Source organism: Dipodomys spectabilis, unplaced genomic scaffold (assembly GCF_019054845.1).
Source record: "Dipodomys spectabilis isolate Male_0828 unplaced genomic scaffold, ASM1905484v1 ptg000002l, whole genome shotgun sequence".
Lineage (NCBI taxonomy): Eukaryota > Metazoa > Chordata > Mammalia > Rodentia > Heteromyidae > Dipodomys > Dipodomys spectabilis.
This window is the reverse complement of record NW_024870679.1, coordinates 56,180,015-56,203,368: the sequence shown is the minus strand read 5'-3', so window position 1 is coordinate 56,203,368 and position 23,354 is coordinate 56,180,015. Positions and strand designations below refer to the sequence as shown.

General features: G+C 37.7%; 1 protein-coding gene across 1 annotated transcript in view; it reads left to right on the top strand.

The window, feature by feature from the left end:
* The window catches only part of Nrdc (nardilysin convertase), a 64,330-nt gene that overhangs the window by 1,147 nt on the left and 39,829 nt on the right, over positions 1–23,354 (top strand). The window contains exons 2-7 of the mRNA XM_042678403.1: positions 9,945–10,260; positions 14,386–14,519; positions 15,696–15,765; positions 15,923–16,004; positions 17,409–17,562; positions 23,039–23,112. Of these exons, the coding sequence (XP_042534337.1) occupies positions 9,945–10,260; positions 14,386–14,519; positions 15,696–15,765; positions 15,923–16,004; positions 17,409–17,562; positions 23,039–23,112 (830 nt within the window). The remainder of the gene's footprint in view (positions 1–9,944; positions 10,261–14,385; positions 14,520–15,695; positions 15,766–15,922; positions 16,005–17,408; positions 17,563–23,038; positions 23,113–23,354) is intronic.

Here is a 23,354-nt window from a genome sequence, read left to right as displayed (position 1 = left end):
ATATCATGATTTTAAGCAGAGCTTATACTGTACAACAGCTTCATTTTACAGGTTTAAGGAAATGGGAGACCCAGAGAGTTTGCTTCTTGCTCAAAATTACATAGCTAAATATCTGCTGGTGTGGGAAACCCTGGCCATCTGACTCCAAATACCTTTTGCTGATTTTTAATGCTCATGTTTAATTAAAAAAGGGCAGATGATTTGTGGGTCCAAATTTCTTACACGTTTTCAGTGGTTAAGCAAAAAGATAATGTTTTTCATTCCAAACTCCACCTCCCTCCTCCCTCCCCATTTCGCAGATGACTGAGTTCTAAAGTTAAGACACCGGTGGCTCACACCTGTAATTCTAGCTACTTAGGAGGCTGAGATCTGAGGACCAAGGTTCAAAGTCAGCCCAGGCAGGAAAGTCTGTGAGACTATCATCTCCAATTAACCACCAGAAAACCGGAAGTGATGCTGTGGCTCAAGTGATAGAGCGCTAACCTAGAGCTGAAGAGTGTACAGACAGCACCCAAGCCCAGAGTTCAAGCCTCACGACCGATTAAAAAAAAAAGTTTAAGACCAGCCTAATTTCTGCTTTCACTTCACTCCAGATTTGGAGATTGACAGAATATAGTTCTCTATCATTTCCCCCAGGTTTCCAGGGTTGAGATGAAGAGTCATCAATGAGCTAAATATTCTTTTTCTTATCAAAGATGTGGTTGTGTTGGTAATATGTAAATAAGCAAGTTGAAACTTGATTTAAAAAGTTGCTTAGTTTTTGCATTCCAAATTAAATTTTCAGTAATAGCTTCCATTTCTTTTTTCCTCTGTAATGTTAATAATAGCTGATGTGTCAGAATAGATTCTAACTTCTTTAGATGTAGTATTCAGTGACCTTGTTTTCTGCAAACTGATTTGACAAATACTTACTAAATCCTATTGTGTGCCAGGTGCTGATCTAGGTTAAATGTTCTTTGGTCAAAAAAACATTTTATTCTGGGTGACAAAATACCAAAAGATGATTAAGACAGTCCCTTTTTTTCAGGGAGGAATGTAAACACTGTAGTGAGTATGACAGACACACTTAAAAATAATAAAATTAAGGCACTAAAATTTTTTTTTTTTGTTTTTGTTTTGTTTTTTGGGTCCGGTTGTGGGGCCTGAGCACTGTCCCTCAGCTCTTCAGCCCAAGGCTAGCGCTCGACCACTTGAGCCACAGAAGGCACTAAAATTTTATAGAAGCCCAGTATACAATAAGGCAGGAAGTGATAAATATATTAAGGTGGAAGAGAGAAATTCCACATGGAAAGTTAGGCAAGACTTCAGAGGAGATAATGCTTAACAGAACAGGTATAAAATTTATTTTGTTGTTATTGTAAAGGTGATGTACAGAGGGGTTACCATTTCATAAGTCAGGTAATGAGTAGATTTTTTTTTTTTTGAGTCAGTCATGGGGCTTGAACTCTGAGCTCTTCAGCTCAAGGCAAATGCTCTACCACTTGAGCCACAGAGCCACTTCCGGTTTTCTGGTGGTTAATTGGAGATAAGAGTTTCATGGACTTTCCTACCTGGGCTCCTCAGATCTCAGCCTCCTCGTAGCTAGGGAATCACAGGTGTGAGCCACTGGTGCCCAGTCCTGAGTACATTTCTTTTTGGACAATGTCACCCCTTTTGCACTCTCCCAGTTCAGAACAGGTATTCTTAACAGATATGATAGTCTATTTATTTATTTGGTGTCCTCCTGCTTGGACTCTGGGACTTACATGTCACTGAACTGCTTTTGCCCAAGGCTAGCACTCTACCACTTGAGCCACAGCTCCACTTCCAGCTTTTTTGGGTGGCTAATTGTGGATATGAGTCTCTGCTCAGGCTGGCTTTTAACTGTGATCCCCAGATCTCAGTCTCTTAAGTAGCAAGAATTACAGGCGTGAGCCACCAGTACCCTGCTAAGTATTGGTACTCTTTTTATTTTTTAAAAAATTAGTGTTGTTATTAAGTAGTGTTATATAAAAGGGTTACAATTTCATATGTCAGGTTAAGAATGCAGTGCTTTTTGGTCAGTGTCACCCTTTCCTTTGTTCTCTCCCATTTTCTTCTTCCCATACCTACCCTCAAAGTCTTAAGGTATTGGTATTCTTATTAGGTATGGTGCATCGCAGTCTTGTGGCCTTCATTAAATCATTGTGTTATGTCTCAGCTTTCTTATTTTTATAGTGATTACAAATAGCACTGTTTAATAACTTGGACGTTCAGAAGCATCTGTTTCACCTTTAACTGTTTTATATCCTGAAGTTTTATTTGCTTTTGAAGGAAAGGTTGTGTTACGTTTTTTGTTGTTGTTGGTCGTGGGGCTTGAACTCAGGGCCTGGGTGCTGTCCCTGAGCTTTATTGCTCAGGGCTAGTGTTCTACCACTTTAAGCCACAGTGCCACTTCTGATTTTCTGGGAGTTAATTGGAAATGAGTGTCTCAAGGGCTTTCTTGCCAGGGCTGGCTTTGAACCATAATCTTTAGATCTCAGCCTCCTGAGTAGATAGGATTACATGCATGAGCCACTGGTCCCCGGCTAGGTTTTTAGATGGGAAAACTTGAAGACCAAATGATCTTTAAACTTAGCTAAAGTTAAATTCGGTGAATTTTTGGGATGAGAAATTAACATATGAGACAGTCTGAAACCCAGAAAACAAAATTATCTTCCAGGACTTAGGTGTTTGTAATTATGAAACATTCCCAGGTTTCCTCCTTCCATTGTATTTCTGAAGAATTTAGCATACATGACCCATTACAGTATACAGCCATCATAATTATGGTTTGAATGAATGAATAAGCACCCGAAGAGGACCTATATAAAGGAATGTTATAATGAAATTATACCTTAGAAGGTTTATCAGTCTGTATTTCCTAATGGCCTATAGAATTTTACTTTTCTATATGTATAATTTGTGTTTAGCTTTTTGAATTGTTGACAATATCTCCAGAACATCAGTTGTGCCTTTTTAGAGAAGTGTTTGTCAGGTAAGTTTGATTCCCTTTTCTTCTGGAAGGAGTAGGTACGCTAGGTTGTGAACAATTACTCAAATCTTTATTGAGTAAGAGTGGAATTCTAGATGGATAGGATTAAAAGTGGTGCATTTTATTTATTTATTTATTTTTGGGGGTCCGGTCCTGGGGCCTGAACTCTGGGTCTGGGCACTGTCCCTCAGCTCTTCAGCTCAAGGCTAGCGCTCTACCACTTGAGCCACAGCACCACTTCCGGCTTTTTTCTCTTTTTTGCTTATGTGGTGCTGGGGAATCGAATCCAGGGCCTCATGCATGCAAGACAAGCGCTCTACCACTGAGCCACCTTCCCAGCCCCAAAAGTGGTGCATTTTAAAAAGTAAATTATTTTAACATTGAACAGTGCTTAATGTTGGGAAGTTTGTATTGACTAAAATAAGTGTGGAACACTTCCCATGTTTAAACTGTTTATAAAAAGACCAGAGGGCTGGGAAGGTAGCTCAGTGGTAGAGGGCTTGCCTTGCATGTATGAGGCCCTGGGTTCTATTCCTCAGCACCACATAAACAGAAAAGGCTGGAAGTGGCGCTGTGGCTCAAGTGGTAGAGTGCTAGCCTTGAGCTGAAGAGGTGAGGGACAATGCCCAGGCCCAGAGTTCAGACCCCAAGACCGAACAAAAGAAAAAGCATCTGAGCTCATTAAAGGCGAGATCTAAATTTTGATGAGACTCAAGGTGATTCGTTAAATTCCCAATATACTTTAGGAAAAAGTATCAGCTGAATATGGTACTAATTGCTGGGAGTTTATTTTGTTTACTACTAAAAGCTTTCAACTGCATTGACATCTGCTGACTTTTAGATAGGTTAGGAGGGGAGTGCCCATTTGTAAGTGGAAGCCATAGGCATCTGTTCAGCAGAAAACAACAGAACATTTTCTTTTGTATTGCATAGGAAAACTATGAGTTTTGTTGATTTTTTTTTTTGTTTTTTGGTTGGTTGTGGGGCTTGAACTCTGGGCCTGGACGCTGTCCCTCAGCTCTTCAGCTCAAGGCTAGCGCTCTACCACTTGAGCCACAGTGCCACTTCCAGTTTTCTCCTGGTTAATTGGAGAAAAGAGTCTACAGCCTTTCCTGCCCAGGCTGGCTTTGAACCTTGATCCTCAGATCTCAGCCTCCTGAGTAGCAAGGATTATAGGTGTGAGCCACCAAGCCTGGCTGTTGATATTTTTAAAAACTAAAATCCCATGGATTAATGCTTCACTATGTGATGCATTAATTTCATTTGTATGTAGATAAACACATTAATGATGTGATTATAAAATCTCAGAGCTTAGAAGATATGATTATGTACTTGTAGGTGTGAATTCTAGGGGCTTGTCCTGATCTAGGGGCTTATCCTGATACCTGAATCTAAGTCTATTTTTTTTTTTTTGCATTCTCTTAGACTTATATGAACTAGAAATTATGAGATCCAAACTCATTAACAAAGTAAATTTTCTTCAGAAATGCATTAAAATCTTTTGAATAGTTGCATGATAAAAACATAACTTATTTTGTGTGTGTACGTGCTGGTATTGGGGCTGGATTCATAGACTAGTCTGGAATTCAGAGCCTGGGTGCTGTCTGAGCTTTTTTGCTCAAGGCTAGTGCTCTCTCACTTGAGCCACAGCTCTACTTTTGGCTCGTGGTTATTGGAGATAAAACTTTCACAGACTTTCCTGCCCAGATTGGCTTTTGAACCATGATCTTAGCCTCCTGAGTAGCTAGTATTACAGATGTGAACCACTGATGTTTGGTGTTTTTTTTTTTTTTTTTTAAAATCTTGATCATTTGTAGAAACTGTTAACATTCAAACATCCCCCATTTTCCCCCTCCTTCTCTGACCTATTTTCCTCTTTATTTCCCCTCTACCTCTCCTCACTTCTAATAGAGATTAGATTTTTTTTTTCCTGCTTTAGTGGGCAGAATGGTTTTTATTGATTTAAAGTTAAAGGTAGGTAAGTAGGTAGCTAAGTAGATACCTTAACTAAAGGTAGCTGAAGTTCCCGATATGTAATAATTAATGACTAAGATTCTAGCCTTAAATTGTTAAGTTTGGATAGGGTATGCTAAGTCTTTTTAGGTGGAAAGCACAGGAACTTAAGGGATAATTGTGTAACTTGTCATATCTTTATTACCACTTTGTGGTTTTAAGTATTTCCAAATCTAAGTACATATACATAAGCTCTTAAATGTGGTTTTAAATTTTAGTAGCTAAAAGTGGCTTGTTGACAGAAGGTTGGCTTATTTTAATAAGAAAACAAATGAGTAGTTGGTGCTTTTCCGCCCCCCTCCCCCCCTTCTTCTTTTTTTCTTCTTTGTGCTAGTTCTAGGGATTGAATTTAGGGCCTGGGCACTGTGTCTGAGCTCTTTTGCTCAAGGCTAGCTAGCACTCTGCCATTTGAGCCCCACATCTGTTTCGAGCATTTTGATGATTAATTGGAGATAAGAATTTCACTGACTTTTCTGCTTGGGCTGGCTTTGAACCACAGTCCTCAGATCTCAGCCTCCTGAGCAGCTAGGATTACAGGTGTGAGCAACTGGCACCCTGTGGGTTGGTGCTTTAATATAAAGAAAATAATATAGGGGCTGGGAAGGTGGCTCAATGGTAGAGCGCTTGCCTTGCATGCATGAGGCCCTGGGTTCGATTCCCTAGCACCACATAAGCAAAAAAAAAAAAAAGAAAGAAAATAATATATTCTCCTGAGAGGGGACTGTTAGGAAAAAGTGAGCCTAGCTTTCCTTCCTTTTGCTTCTTGCTTTCTCTCTCACCATATCTACTCTCTGATACACTGATATGATGCCATTTTCCATGTTGTGACATAGCTAAAAGACCTTCACCAGATATCGTTGTCAGTGCCATATCATAACTAAATAATTTTTTTTTCTGATTGTGAATCAGGTATTTTGTAATATCAGCACAAAATGGACTAAAACATTGCTTCTCTTAATATTTTGCCTCTCTAATATTCATCTTAGAATTTATTTCTGAAAAAAATATTTATATTCTTGGAAAATATGTACATGTGTGTGTGTGTATGTGTATGTGTGTATGTGTATTTCTTTTGGGCTGGTCCCGGAGCTTGAACTCAGGGCCTAGGCGCTGTCCCTTGAGCTATTTTGCTCAAGGCTAGCGCTCTTCCACTTGAGCCACAACTCTACTTCTGGCTTTTTGGTGGTTAATTGGAGATAGTGTCATGGACTTTTTTGCCCAGGCTGGCTTTGAATTGTGGTCCTCTCATCTCAGCCTTCTGAAAATCTGTTGATTTTTCACTTGTCCCCCAGTACTGTTGTGTAGGAGGGAAACAATTTTCTTTCAACCCTTGGAAGCACTTAGTTGTAACAGACCTTGTAATGAAACAAAAGTTGGGCAAGAGAAAAACATATATATTTATTGACAATATAAAAGTTTATTAACATGTGCTTTATATATTTATATGAATAACTTTTATTTTTATTTTTTTGTTGGTTGTGGAACCTGAACTCTGGGCCTGGGTACTGTCCCTCAGCTCTTCAGCTCAAGGTAGCGCCCAACCACTTGAGCCATAGCACCACTTTCGGCTTTTTTCTGCTTATGTGGTGCTGAAGAATTGAACCCAGGGCCTCATGCATGCGAAGCAAGCACTCTACCACTGAGCTTCCTAGCTTATGAGTAATTTTTAAACTGTTGATTTTGAATTAATTTCAGATTATATAACATCTCCAACAGTGTGAGTAGTAAATTTTTACAAAACTGGCAGATGACAGTTGAAAGGATTTTGACTCTAGAGTCGGCAACTTGTGGAAAGAAATGGCAAAGGCTATCTAAGCATGTTAATGTAGATTTCTCTGGTGCTGTCTGGAGTCCAATGAAGGTCTAACATTGTCTTCAGTGTTCCTGCTAGCAAGGGGTTAGTATAGAATATCTTTTGTCTTTGTAAATTTATGTTCTATGTTTAGGCACATACAGGGTACAGATCTTCACTGTAACTGCTGAATCTTAATTGCCTTCATGTTAGCAGTCCTTATGCCAAAAACTCATATTTTGTCATGGTGTGTTCTGTTTTTCCACAGATGATTATTTGGTATCAAGGATATGACCTGAAAATTTTTAGTTACATTCAAAAATATTTTAAGACTGATACCTTTGATATATGCAAAATAGGCAACTGTTACATAAGTGGTATGTAACAAATCTAAAAATTAGAATCTTTTCCTGTTTCTTTGTTACCTTATCCTTTTTCTTTGTTGTCCTTCCACTCCAAAAAACTATTTTGATACTTTTTCGTTATTGTTTTGCTCTAGAAAGTTCTCTCTCTCTCTCTCTCTCTCTCTCTCTCTCTCTCTCTCTCTCTCTCACACACACACACACACACACACACACACACACACACACAATATACTATTTACTTGTACTTGTTTTTTTGGCTTCATATCAATTATGTTTATATAACACAATCTTTTATGATTTGATGTTTTTACTCACTGTGTTGACCATTGTAGCTGAGTGCCAGTGGCTTACCCCTGTAATCCTAGCTGAGATAGGAGGATTATGGTTCAGAACCAGCCTGGGCAGGAAATTTTGTAAGACTCTTAATCTCCTGTAAACCACCAGAAAGCCATAAGTGGAGCTATGGCTCAAGTGGGTAGAGTGTTAGCCTTAGTGTGAAAAAGTTCAGGGATAGTGCCCAGATCCTGTGTTCAAGCCTCAGGACCAGCAATAAATAAATAAATTATTGTAGCTTGATTCTGAATTATGTTCCACCATGTATATACCACTTTTTCTATTTTGCCAGGATGTTTTCAGTTTGGTTAATACTAAACTTTTAATTATTCTGAAGCTCCCCTTTCTTTAATTGATCTGGAGTTTAGACTTTTTCCAGGCTTTTTTTTTTAAGGGAGGTACCATACCTTATCTGTGGTTTTTCTCTGCTTTGTGTATCAGTCAGGACAAATTGCATATACTAATTTCTGATAACCTTTCTGACTCTCAACTCAAATGATTTTATTCCCAAACCAATCCCTCCTACTTTTTATTTTAATCATTCAAATGTAATTTTTGATATGGAAAGGAGATAAATCCATATGTTAAGTTTGCTGTCTTGAGGCATTCTTCCATCCTTTTCTTTCTTAATGTTATTCTCAGGTACTTTTTTATTTAATCTTTTTTACTTGACTAAAGTGTATCGTGTTTCAGAGGCTTTAACTGACTGCTTCCTTCTTCTAAAACATTTCTGTTTACCTCTATCATTCTGTTTGTGCTGGTTTGATTATCTCATTACTAGCATTGTCTGGTGTTGACTATGGTTTTTATGCTTTTATTCTAAGGTCGCAAGGTATCTGATAAAGGTGTTAAATAGGTGCTTATTGAATTAATATATAAAAATAGCATAAGTGGGCAGGTTGTAATAGGCACCAACTTATCTAACTGCCATAATAGTTTTTACTAAGTAAGAATTTTGTAGGATTTAAGTTTTCTTGGAGATGTAACCATTTCTTCAGTCAAAAAAGACAGAGCTTTGGTTAAAAAGTCAAACACATTAGAAAATCAAGTTAACAGGGTTTAAGTTAATGTTATTTAACTCTTAACACACTGCTTGTTGAGAGATGTTTCTTCTAAGCTAAGTCTTTATTTATTTATTTCTACACTAAGTGGTGTGGTTGTTTTGTGTGCTGAACTTCCAACACTTGTGTTTGGGGATTTTTTTTTCCTGTTAAGTTTGGGACAGAAGCTTGCTATGTAGGCAAAGGTGGCCTGAAATTCATGACCCTGAGTGCTGGGACTTCAGGTATGTGCCATCACGCCTAACTTTTGTTGTTTTTGAGATAGAAACCTAGTGCTTCAAGCATTCTACCACTGAACATCTTCACCTCTTAAAAACGTTTTTAGTTTATCTGACTTGGGGAGAAGGGAGTCACAGAAACGGTGGGACAAAGGGTGAACCAATGCAACAGTGATACTCCCTGGACACTGTTGGAAATGAACTTTACAACTTGCAGGGAAAAGACTAGAGGTGGGGAGGGAAAGAAAGGAGAAACCAAGGGAGGTGGTAACACTGTTCTAAAAGAAATGTACTCATTACCTTATGCAACTGTAACCCCTATCCGCATCAGCTTTACAATAAAAAAGAAACAAAAAATGTAAATATATTTATATAGTTTAGAATTCAGAGAATACAAACAAATGGTGAAATAGTTTCCCTCTAGCTATTGAGAAACTGATTAGCTTTTAAGGTTTATCTCCTCCCCCAGATAAACCAGTTTGATTAGTTTACAGTGCAGTCCCTCTTTAGGACCAGCAAATCGATACTTGAAACCATGAGTAGTATATAATATAGATTTAATATTCTTCCTTTCTCCTTTCCTTTCCCTTTCCTTTCCGTGTGTGTGTGTGTGTGTGTGTGTGTGTGTGTGTGTGTGTGTGTGTGTGTGTGTGTGTGTGTGTGTGTGTGTGTGTGTGTGTGTGTGTGTGCGTGCGCGTGTGCGCGCGCGCCAGTACTGGTGCCTGAATTCAGGGCCTCACACTCTCATTTGGCTTATTCTTCTAGGCTAGTATTCTATCCCTTGTGCCACACCTTCACTTTTCCTGTGGAGGTTGAGAACTTTTACCTTTTCACTTGAGAAAACATTTTTATGGCTTCTCTTTGGCATATCCCAATTATTATCTCTACTCTTGTACTTTAGTGATCATTCATTGTTAAGTAAAATGCTACTTGAACACAAATATTATAATGCCACAAGTCCATCACATAAGATAGCTACTAACTGACTACAATTTGAAATTTAGGAATTAATATTTTTGGACTATGGTTGACTGTGATTAACTGAAATTGCAGATAAGGTGGAGAGTATTATAGTGTTGGTTTGGTGTGTCTATTTATATGTGTGCTTTAAAAAAATTACTAAGCTCATTACTCGTAATGAATAGCTGAATCAAAATATTTTTTTTCCAGATACATCAAATTACGGAATGGCTTGCAGGCACTTTTGATTTCAGATCTAAGTAATATGGAAGGTAAAACAGGAAATACAACAGATGATGAAGAGGAGGAGGAGGAAGATGACGACGAAGATGATGATGATGATGATGATGATGATGATGAAGATTCTGGGGCTGAGATAGAAGATGATGATGAAGAGGGTTTTGATGATGAAGAAGAATTTGATGATGGTGAACATGATGATGATGATGATCTTGATGCTGAGGATAATGAATTGGAAGAATTGGATGAGAGAGCAGAAGCTAGAAAGAAAACCACTGAAAAACAGGTGCGAGTCATGTCTACATTTTTTTCTAGTTTGAGAAATTCTGTAGGAAAATTACTGAAATTATGATTTATCTTTTAATGGAAAAAGAAATATAGCTTTTGATCTTTGGTAAAGGTTTAAGAATTCTATTTTGAAAACATTTTGCTCTGGTTATAAAAATAATAAATAAATATCTGTTTTTATAAGTTAATGGGTTATAAAGAAAAAATATAAATTATCCATAACCTCTTAATTAGTAGTAATATTTATATTTGTGTATATACATATTTCAAAAACATGCCAAGAGGTAAAGATCTGCATAATTTTTAGCCTAGGATAGATAAAGAAGAACTATATTTTCCCTGTAGAGATTGGAGAAAGAAGAAAAGAATGAAGCTAAGCCAAGCATTGGTGGCTCACATCTGTTATCTTAGCTATTCAGGAGACTGAGATCTGAGAATCAGAATTCAAAGCTAGCCCAGGCAGAAAAGTCTATGAGACTCTTATCTCCAATTAACCAGCAGAAAACTGAAAGTGGCACTGTGGCTCAAGTGTTAGAGTGCTAGTCTTGAGCAGAAGAGCTCAGTACAGTGGCCATGCCTCAAGTTCAAACCTACAACTGACCCCCCCCCCCAAAAAAAAATTGAAGCTAGTTTAGCATCTTCATTTGGACTTGGAGATCTAGGAAATCTAAGTGTTACTATATAGGTAATTTTTATTAGGTAATTGATTTGGTTTTTTTTCTTGAGAAAGTCTCAGTGTTAAGACAATTGCACTGGAAAAGCTTAATTAGTGTAGTTTAATATATAATAACAGTGAATAGATTTATAGGTCTTGATAGGGAGAATTTCCCTTACGATACCTTGAAAAATGCCTCCATTTTGTAGTAAGGACCCCATATTGGAGGATAATAATTTAGAGGCATCTCAGAGGCCATTCATTATTAAGTAAATTATAATTCATTAAAAATGGATTTCTTGAGTATTGATAATACATTCAACATGTTAATCCTGTATGCTGGGATTATAGGCGTAGTCCATATAGACTGGATTTATAGTCAGATAAGACTAAAAGTTTAGCTGAGTGCAGTGGCTCATTTAGGAAATGATGATCAAGAGCATTACAATTTGAGGCTAGTCTGAGCACAGAGTTAGAGCTCTTCTCCACAAGCAAGGTGTGGTGGTATGTGCCTGTCTACTCAGCTATGTGATAGGAGGAACTAAGTTTAAATAGACCTTAGGTAGGATTTAAGTCTAAATAATCTAATAGCAAAAGGACTGGAGATATGGCTCAAGTAGCAGAGCACTTGCTCTGTAGTTTAAACTGCAATACCACCCAAAAAAGAAAAAGGACTAAACTTTGTCAAATTGTTCATCCCTCAAAAATGTGAAAGTGCCTTACGTGGTAATTTTGTTGTTTCACTGAGACAAGGCCTCACAGTGTAGCCTAGTTTGGTGTTGAACTCTAGATCCTTTTATCTTTACCTCCTGATTATTGAGTAACAGGTGTATGCCATCACACCTAGTTTTCCCTTTTCTCTTTTGAGACAGTTTAGGCTAATTTTTGTACTTCACCCCCCTCCCCCCCCACTAGCATCATAGGCAAATGCCACTTCTCCTATCTTAAAAAAAATTTTTTTTTGTTACTTTCAAAGATTTTTTTCCCCCAGTCCTGGGGCTTGAACTCAGGGCCTGGGCACTGTCCCTGAGCTGCTTTTGCTCAAGGCTAGCACTCTACTACTTGAGCCACAGTGCCACTTCTGGCGTTTTCTGTTTATGTGGTTACTAGGAATCGAACCCAGGCAAGCACTTACCACTTACCCACATTCCCAGCCCTTTTAAAAGATTTTTACACAGAAGGATAATGTACATGTATTTTGGAGGTTTCAGTCTAGTTTTGAACCTATGTTGAGGCAGAATATCATGATAGGAACATGTGATAGAGCAGAGCTGTTTACCTCATGGCTAAGAAGGGAAAGAGAATCAATGTTTTTAAATAAATCCTCTGACAATGATTCTTTTTTTAAAAGAAAGATTGTACCAGTTCTTTAAGTTTTTGGGGTGGGTGTGGGGGATTGAGTTTTGTGTGTATGTATGTGTTTACAGTGTGCGCGCACACATGTGCATGTGCGTGTGCACGCATGTGTGTGTTTGCTTGCTGATCTTGGGGAACTCAAGGGCCTGGGCACTGTCCCTGAACTTTTTTGCTGAAGGCTAGTGCTCTACTACTTGAACCATAGCTTCACTTCTGTCTTTTTGGTGATTAATTAGAGATGAGTCTCATGGGCTTTCCTCCCCCTGGCTTCGAGCCATAATCCTCAGATCCCAGCCTCCTGAGTAGCTAGGATTACAGGTGTCAGCCACCAATGCCTGGCTTGAGTCATGTTTTTAAGAAGCCTTTTTCTTAGATGTTGAATGACACCTTTTTTTTTCTTTTTCTTTTTCTTTGCCAGTCCTGGGACTTGAACTCTGGGCCTAGGCACTGTCCCTGAGCATCTTTTGCTCAAGGGTAGCACTACCACTTGAACCTACAGCATCACTTCAAGCTTTTTCTGTGATTAATTGGAGATAAGAGTTTCATGGACTTTCCTGCTGGCTTCAAACCGCAATCCTCAGATCTCAGCCTCTTGAGTAGGATTACAGGCATGAGCCATCAGTGTCCAGCTTAAATGATGCCTGTTTTTATGTGGTATGGTAGAACAAGTAGTATAAACTTGGAAAGCTTTAGAATTGGGATTCAAAAATATTGAAAAGTGTGTGTGTGTGTGTGTGTGTATATATATATGTATATATGTACAAATTTGTATATATGTGTGTATATATATGTGTGTATATATATGCACATGTATATATGTCACTTGATAGTCTGTACAATAAAGTTTTTAATAAAAGCAAATTAATAATTGGTAAATTCACTTAATTTAAAATAGTTCTAATTCCAAATATAACAATAATGGAAAGGAAGATGATATAAAAGTTAAAAGTGGAGCCAGGTACTAGTGGCTTATGCCTGTAATACTAGATACTCAGGAGGCTGAGATCTGAAAATCATGGCTTGAAACCAGTCTGGGCAGGAAAGTCTGTGAAACTCTTATCTCCAGTTAACCACCAAAAAGCTGAAGTGGAGCTCAAGTGGTAGAGTTCCAGCCTTGAGCAAAGAAGCTAAAGGATAGCTCACAGGCCTTGAGTGCAAGCCCAGTAGTGGTAGACACACACACACACACACACACACACACAAATACCCACACCCACACTCTCTTTAAGGTACAAAGAACATGGATAATTAGGAAATCTGTCCTTCTCTTTGTGGATGGTCTTAGGCTTTTTATTTTCTGTCATTTTTGCTTATTTCCCATTTCTTAAATAAGATTATATAATTTGAGTTCTAATTTTTACTGCAAGGATGACTTTTATTCTTTTTTTTTCTTTTTTTTTCTTTTTTTTTGTCGGTCGTGGGGCCTGAACTCTGGGCCTGGGCACTGTCCCTCAGCTCTTCAGCTCAAGGCTAGCACTCTACCACTTGAGCCACTGCGCCACTTCCAGCTTTTTCTGCTTATGTGGTGCTGAGGAATCGAACCCAGGGCCTCATACATGCAAGGCAAGCACTCTACCACTGAGCCACCTTCCCAGTCCCTTACTTCTTAACTGAGTATAAGTTTCCATAAGTTTCTCTTTCTTTGTATCTATAAGTAATTTCTTTCTGTCTGTAAGAAGTTTTTCCCCCCATGTTTTGAACTAGTCTTAATTTTATATTAACTGATAAACATTTGTAATATGAATAGATCGAGTCATTTTGATTCAGAAGCAATGAATGATTGTGTCAGTTGAAAATTGTTTATATTTAGTGAATGAGATAAGTGTCTCCAGAAAGGGGAAATAGACTAGGTAAGAGGTGACTTTAAAGTGGTATAGGTTAACTAAGTAGTTAAACACTTTTCTGAAGCATCTTTTTGATCACCCTCCTATTTTCTTCTTCCCAAAAGTTTTTCTTGATCTGAAGTTTGATAAATTAACAAGATTGAAATTAAGTATATTATATACAGAAATATGAATTACTCAGAGCTTTTGTAATTCAATTCTCAAGTATGACTTTCTCAAGTATGAATTTCTTGGGCAGAAAGTTCTCAAGTATGAATTTCTTTTCTAGCAATCGCAGAGCCTGTTTTTGCTGTGGTCAAAGCTGACTGATAGACTGTGGTTTAAGTCAACTTATTCAAAAATGTCTTCAACCCTGCTGGTCGAGACAAGAAATCTTTATGGGGTAGTTGGACCTGAATGCAGGTTAGGCATCTATTAAACATCACAGAACAGGTTAGACTGTGGTTTGAAGTAGTGGATATTTCCACATGTTTTAATTGAGTGTATGTGCCTAAGTCTTTAAAAAAAAAAATGGACTTACTACCAAGTAAGGCTGTTTGGTTCCAAAACATACTTTTCATTTTCTTCATGCTATTTTTTTTCCTAAGGGGATAACATTTAACAGAGCAATTTGTTTCACTAAGTGAATTAGTCCTGTTAAAATTTGTATTTATAAAATTAGGAAAAGTTAATGTTTACCTTCCTATTCAAATATCCAAATTGACCACTTTTTCTTTTGTTTTGTTGGGGGGTTGGACTCTAGGCATGGGCACTGTCCCTGGGCTCTTCAGCTCAAGACAAGCCCTCTACCACTTGAGCCACAGAACCACTTCCCACTTTTTGTTGGTTAATTGGAGATAAGAGTCTTCATGGACATTCTTTCCCCTGCTGGCTTTGAACCATGATCCTCAGATCTCAGCCTTCTGAGTAGCTAGGATTACAGGTGTGAGCCACCAGTGCCCGGCAAAATTGACCATTTTTCTGTGTGTGTGTGTGTGTGTGTGTGTGTGTGTGTGTGTGTGTTATGTATGTGTGTGGTGTGTGTGTGTGTGTCTTTTAATTTATAATGACTGAGTGATATGCCCTGGTCATTTAAGACTGGTATGTTTCTTGGCCATTTATTTCGTTAAAAACTGATTTTCCCAAAGTATTGGGAGAATTTATACTGAGAATATATATATGTGTGTATATATATATATATATAGTGTGTATGTATATATTTATACATATATATACACATATATAATTAAAAGAAAAAATTAAATGAAACCTTTTTTTATTAAAGTCTAGTTCTATAGTTTTTAATACCTAAAGATTTTTATATTTAAACCATTTGCTATTTTTGTTAGATTATTTTCTAAAATGTTATTTTACTTTTTCAATAATACAAAATTGAATCGCATATTGAAAATAACTTGAAAGTAACTGAGTTACTAAACACAGCTTTCTTACGAGATCTTTAATCCATCAATATGTTAATTCCAAAATGTAAATACTTCAGGTATAAACTTGGTTTAGAATTCATTCATGAAATGATAATTAGGTGTTTGGCCAGTCCCTCTTCCCTTTGTTTCTGTCTGTTTCTGCTTTTTTCCTTAGGTCTGCACCTGGTCAGCATTTGGCAGGATGGCAAGTGGAGGAGCAGCAGGGTGAAACTGACACAGTTCTGGTGAGTTTCACTTTGCTGCTCCTCCTGATTCTCAGGGAAAGAATTTTGTTAGTTTCTATTGGTAAACTTCCATCTCCAAATGAATCCTTAAGATGAGGTGCTGACAACATTCCTTTAAGACTGACTCTACTATTTGTATGTGTTCTACCTACTCCAGTCTGCAGCAGCTCTTTGTGTTGGAGTTGGGAGTTTTGCTGATCCAGATGACCTGCCCGGGCTGGCACACTTTTTGGAGCACAGTAAGATCTTTTTTTTTTTTTTTTTTGGGTCCGGTCATGGGGCCTGAACTCTGGACCTGGGCGCTGTCCCTCAGCTCTTCAGCTCAAGGCTAGCGCTCTACCACTTGAGCCACAGCACCACTTTCGGCTTTTTTCTTTTTGCTTATGTGGTGCTGAGGAATTGAAGCCAGGGCCTCGAGCATGCAAGGCAAGCACTCTACCACTGAGCCACCTTCCCAGCCCCACAGTAAGATCTTGTAAATTATCATTCCCTGGTGTAGCATTCTTACTCTTTAAAGTTTGTATAATTTTATTTCAAAGATAGTAGTTGGTTGGATAGAAGTATATTTAACAAGATAAGAAATTAAAAAGAAAATTGTTATTTACAAATAGCATAGGAAGAGAGGGAAGATTAGAATGAAACCTGTTTTAAAATATATACTCATAGCTAGGTACTGGTAGGATTACACCTGTAATCCTAACTACTCAGGAGGTGGAAGATAGATCTGAGGATCACAGTTTGAAGACAGTTTAGGCAGGAAAGTCCATGAGATTCTTATTTCTAATTAATTGCCAAAAAGCCAGAAGTGGAGCTGTGGTTCAAGTGGTAGAATTCTTGCCTTAAGCTGATGAGCTCAGGGATAGTACTCAGACCCTGAGTTCAAGCCCGGATTGGGAAAAAAAAAAAGTATATCTATAATTTATTTTAAAAATATAGTATATATAATATATATATATACTCTATGCTATATTATATATAATATAATATATACTTATTTATATAATCATTGTTCAGGTATGGTTAAGTCAACAGATTAGGAAATATTCTGTAGGATTCAGTAGTCTTTGTTGGGGTGGTATTACTCAAAAAAACAAAGCCCAAACATGTCAGAGCATCAGAAATACAGAAAATGAAAAGGCATGTTTAGTATAAAAACAAAACAAAATAGAAACTTTGTTTCTATTTTATGAACAGTTTCTATTTGATTATTTTATGAGTATACCTAAATAAAATTGATGTTGGTATTAACACAGTTGCAAAAACTTAGTCCCTATTTGCTTTTGTGAATTGATCATTTTTGATATTTTCTTAGCTATTGAGAGTAAACTTCTAACCTAAGACTTTTTATAGTAGCAGTTTAATTTATGCTTATGTTTAACTTTAACCTTTTTATAAATAAATTCTATGTCTTTCTCTAAAAACTAAATGCTTGATTTTTCTTAAGATAAAAATAGCATATGACTATTATAGAATGTTATAAAAATATCAATAATAAAGAGTAAGTTTTAATCAGACATAATCATTGTTATGATGTTTGGTTTATTTTCTTCTAGTTTTCTACACATGTAAAAGTTTATCTTTGACAATAAAAATACTGTCTATTTATTTGTGTTATGTGAATTTCTGTTCTTCTTTTCACTTAGTGGTATTCATGGGTAGTTTGAAATACCCAGATGAGAATGGATTTGATGCTTTCCTGAAGAAACATGGGGGTAGTGATAATGCCTCAACTGATTGTGAACGTACAGTATTTCAGTTTGATGTCCAGAGGAAATATTTCAAGGAAGCCCTGGATAGGTAACTGAAAATATATTTTAATTTCAATTCCCTAATATCATTTTAAAAGTAGAAATCTTGGGCATGTTTTATGGTTTTTCTTTCAGTGGAAAAGTTGATCTAATTGTCACGAGTACTTACTTGGAAAAAGGAACACACTATTAAATAGTGTTCTGTAATAATTTACTCCTTGTATTAAAGATGAAACTAAAGCTTCTTTTTTTATGGAGTTTGACCTTAGGGCCTTGCATTAATTAGGTAGCAACCCTACCTCTAATGCTGCCTGTACTGGACCTTGAATTACAGGCCTTTACTCTCCTTTGGTGGCTGTTTCGCTTATGGCTGGCATTCTACCACTAGAGTCAAGCCTCCAGTTCAGTTGTTTTGCTGGTTAATTGTAGACAAGTATCTCATAATGATTTTTTCCCAGGCTGGATTCACATCTCAATTCTCAGATCTTAGCCTTCTGAGTAGCTAGAATTATAGACACTAATCTCTGGCTTGCAGTTTTTTTTTTTTTTTTTTTCTAATTTTAAAACATGGAAAACAGAAGCAATAAGGGTCAAGCTGGCTTCTGTTTGTTTGTTTTTCTGGGACTTAAATTCAGGGTGCTGTCCCTAAACTTCTTTTGCTCAAGGTTAGCACTCTACCCTTGAGCCACAGTGCCACTTCTGGCTTTTTTCTGAGTAGTTTATTGGAGATAAGAGTCTCATGGGGTTTTCTCTCTGGGCTGGCTTTGAACTGTGATCCTCAGATTCCAGCCTCCTGCATAGCAGGATTACAGGCATGAGCCACCAGTACCCAGCTACTTTCTAATTTTATAGTCTAGAGATAACAAGTTAACATTGCATATATATTGTCTGTATTTTTCATACCCGTTTATTTTTTGAACTGATACTTAATTTCAAATTGTAATTGGGTAATGTATGGGAGATGATTTTTGTTGTTGTTGTTGGTTGTGGGTCTTGAACTCTGGGCCTGGGTGTTGTCCTTGAGCTCTTCAGCTCAAGGCTAATGCTCTACCACTTGAGCCACAGTACCAGTTTTGGTTATCTGGTGGGTGGTTGGAGATGAGTCTCACAGACCTTCTTGCCTACGCTGGCTTTGAAGTGGGATCCTCAGATCTCAAGCCTCCTGAGTAGCTAAGGTTACAAGCATGAGCCACTGGCACCTGGTGTAGTTAAACTTTTTAATACCAAAATAACAAACAGAAGGATACAGACAAAAGTATCAAAGAAGGCAATGTAAATGGTGCCTGGTAGTCCATTTCCTGTAAATTTGGAGATCAGGAATAATAAAGGGACACTAAGCTAATTTAAACCTCACATAATGACTACATGTTGCTCTTGTTTCAGAGTTCTTAGGTTGTAAGGTTCACAGACTCAAATTGTAAGAAATCTTGACACAAGTCAAAATTGTGCAATTTTATAGCCAAATATGAAAAATAATGAAATAAAAAGCCTACTTCACTAGAAAAAATAATAGAGTGCTATGTTTTAAATAAATTCTGACCATTTCAGAGTTGATGAAATTTGGTACAAAATTGTTACCTTTTTTTGGTCAGTCACTGTGGGGCTTGAAATCTGGGTGTGGGTGCTGTCCCTCAGCTCTTAAGCTCAAAGCTAATGTTCTACCACTTGAACAACAGTGCCACTTCCAAGTTTCTGGTGGTTATTAGAAATAAGACTTTCCTGCCCAGGCTAGCTTTGAACCGCGATCCTCAGATCTCAGCCTCCTGAGTAGTTAGGATTACAGGTGTGAGCCGTTGGTGCCCAGCTTGTTACCTTTTAAAGAGGCTAATTCTAAACATTTTTTGGCCTGAAGACTGTTCAATAAGTAAGAATGTAACCTCACATTTACTTCAAACAAATTTTTTGTATATGTTTTTATCATGCTGGGTGAATTAAACCCAGAGCCTCAAACATGCTAGGCACGTACTCTACCATTAAGACATTCCCCTCCTTCTCTCACATATTTATCTCTACTTAAAAACAAAGAAAGCTAGGTGCTGGTGGCTCATGCTTTTGATCCTAACTACTCAAGAGGCTATGATTCAGAAGGTTGTGGTTTGAAGCCATCGTGAGAAGAAAAGTCCCTAAGATTCCAGCTCATTTATCCAGCAAAAAGCCAGGCTGAAAGCATTGCTCAACTCATAAGTGTCATCTGAATTTAAACCCTTGTACTTGCAACAACTCTCCCTTTAAAGCCCCAAACAACTGCAGCAGTAAGAATGCTACTGCATTAAATAGTAGGAGAAATTAATGAGGCCAAATAAATATATACAATAGCCAGACATGATAGCGTGTTCCTATAGCTTCAGCACATGGAAGGCTGAGACAGGAGGTCAGCGTGTGATACATAATAAGACTGTATAAAAACAAACAAAAATAATGATAATAGTGTTAAGAATTTTAGGTCATTCTAGGGTATAGAACAAGGCCCTATATCAAAACAAATCATATCATAAATAATAGTGGTAGAATATTGCATATTACAAATACTATAATAAATATTATAATCTACACTAATTATTCAATAGATAAAAGGCCAATATCTGGAATGTACATAAACCTAAAAAAATTAAGCACGCATACACAGCAGAAAGAAACTAATTAATATACACATACTAAGCAACAAGAAAACAATCTGATCAATAAATGGGCAAGTGAGCTGGACAGATAGTTCTCTCAAGAAGAAATACAGGGGCTGGGAAGTTGGCTCAGTGGTAGAGCGCTTGCCTTGCATGCCTGAGGCCCTGGGTTCGATTCCTCTGCACCACATAAGCAGAAAAAGCTGGAAGTGGGGCTGAGGCTCAAGTGGTAGAATGCTAGCCTTCAGCTGAAGAGCTGAGAGACAGTGCCCAGGCCCAAAGTTCAGGCCCCACGACCGACAAAAAAAAAAAAAAGAAATTCAGCCTGGCACTGGTGGCTCACGCCTGTAATCCTAGCTACTCAGGAGGCTGAGATCTGAGGATTGTGGTTCAAAGCCAAGGGATGGAAAGTCAGTGAGACTTTTTTTGTTGTTGTTGGTTGTGGGGCTTGAACTCTAGGCCTGGACACTGTCCCTGAGCTCTTCAGCTCAAGGCGTGTGAGCGCTCTACCACTTGAGCCACTGCACCACTTCAGTTTTCTGATGGTGAATTGGAGATAAGAGTATCAGAGCCAGGCACCCTGGTGGCTCACACCTGTAATCCTAGCTACTCAGGAGGCTGAGATCTGAGGATCACTGTTCAAAGCCAGCCCAGACAGGAAAGTTCATGAGACTCTTATCTCCAATTAAACACCAGAAAACTGGAAGTGGTACTGTGGCTCAAGTGGTAGAGTGCTCACTCACTTTGAGCTGAAAAACTCAGGGATAGCACCCAGGCCCAGAGTTCAAGCCCAATGACTGACAACAAAAAAGAAAAAAAGAAAAAAAAAAAGAAAGAAATATAGCTAATAGAAACATGAAATGTTCAACATTGTTATTTGGGTGCTGGTGATTCACATCTGTAATTCTAGTTACTCAGGAGGGTTGAGATCTTAGGATTCCCATTCTAAGCCAGCCTACACAGGAAAGTCCATGAATCCTTTATCTACAATAAACCACCAAAAAGCTGAAAGTGGAGCTGTGGCTGAAGTGGTTGAGCACTATTAGCCTTGAGCAAAAAGTTTCAGGGAAAGTGCGCAAACCCTGAGTTGAAGCACCAGGACCAGTACCAAAACAAAACAAAACAAAAAACAAACAAAAAACAAAAATTAAGAGCTAGGGAAGGGGTAATGTTATCCAAAAAGAAATGTATGTTTTACCTGACTTACATAACTAACCCTTCTGTACATCACCTTTATAATAACAACAAAAAAATTAAAGAAAAATGTTCAACATGGTTAGACATAAAGAAAATGCAAATCAGAAGCACACTTAAGTTCCATCTCACTCCAGTCTGAGTGACAGACATTAAGAAAATAATGAACACTGGAGAGGGTGTTGGGAAAGAGGATCCCTCTAACACTGTGGGAAATGTAAACTTGTTTAGCCTTTGTAGAAATCGGTATGGAGGTTCTCAAAAATCTAAAAGTAGATCTTCGTTAAGACTGCCACACGTTTATTGGGCATACACATGAAGGAGAATAAACATGCCAGAAAGACACCAGCACATCTGTGTTTATTGCAGCACTATTTACAACAGCCAAATGATGGAATCAGTTGATGTACCTATCAGCAGATAGATAAAGAAGACGTTTATGCACACATACCTACCATGGAATATTACACAGACATAAAGAAAAATGAAATCGTGGGGCTGGGAAGGTAGCTCAGCGGTAGAGATTGCATGCCTTGCACGCATGAGGCCCTGGGTTCGATTCCTCAGCACCACATAAACAGAAAAAGCCGGAAGTGGCGCTGTGGCTCCAGTGGTAGAGCACTAGCCTTGAGCTGAAGAGCTGAGGGACAGCGCCCAGACCCAGAGTTCAGGCCCCATGACCGGCAAAAAAAAAAAAAAAGAAATCGTGTCTTTTGCAGGAAAATGGATACAATTAGAGGACATCATACTGAGAGACATAAGCCAAGCTCAAAAAACTAAGTATCAGATGTTTTCACTTATGTGGTAGCTAGACCTAAAAGACATGTATTCATGGACATGTGCATTTGTGTGTGTATCCATATACATAATTATTTATACAGTTAAACATAAAGTGTGGAGATATAACAAAGAAGTCCTACCCCCTTGTATAAATAATATAAACTAATAAAATATAGAAGTCTGCATAAGAGCAACAGGAAATGAAGTGATTACTATAACTTGGGATAACAGAGAAAAGGCTAAGTGCCAGGTGTTTGTAGGATGTATATTGCATATTTGTCTTTTTTTTTTTTTTTGGTTTTTGTTTTACCTGGGAGAACCAGTCAAGGTGTTCGTATAATCATTAGGTATTCATCTACATCTATTTTATGTACTCATATGAGTTTTAGATATCACAATGAAATAAATTTACAGACTATGATACAAAAGCACAGAATAATAGGCTTTATATCCCATAATCACATGCTTGTGAACTAAGTATCCAACTCAGTAAAACCACTTAAAAATATAGATGTTGGTCTGAGAATAGTGGCTTATACTTGTAATCCAAAGTACTTGGAAGGCAGAGTTCAGGAGGATCACAGTTTGAAGCTAGCTTAGGCAAATAAATTAGCAAGACCCCTAATCTCAACAAGGAAGTTGAATATGTTGGCCTGTACCTGTTATCCAAGCTATGTGGGAGGCCTAGGCAGAAGTATAGAGAAGGATAGGCAAGAAGGATAGAAATAGGTGCAGGGTGGCCTGGAAAAAAAAAATGAGAGAGTGGACTTGAAAAATAAAGTAAATAGAGTGGGGGTTGTGACTCAGGTGGTAAAGTACCTAACTAGCAAAGGTTAAACCTTGAGTTTAAATCCCAGTTCTGTTTTTTAAAAAAATTAATTGATGTAAGTAAACAAAAACTGATAGGTGTTTTTATTTTGTTTTTTTTTCCAGATGGGCCCAGTTCTTCATTCATCCACTAATGATCAGGGATGCAATTGATCGTGAAGTTGAAGCTGTTGACAGTGGTAAAAGAAGTGCTTCATGTCTTACTAATCGTACCTGTGATTTTTTTTTTTTTTTTTTTTTGGGTACTGGGGATCAAACCCAGGATGTTGTGAAGCTAGGCAAGCACTTTGTCACTGAGCTATATCCCAGTCCCACATTTGTGATTCTTTACCACCAACCCATAATGGGTTATATTTAAATGGCAACATTGAAATTGGTATGTTTGTTCCTGAAGTCAGTAAATGTCTTAGTCAAATAGATA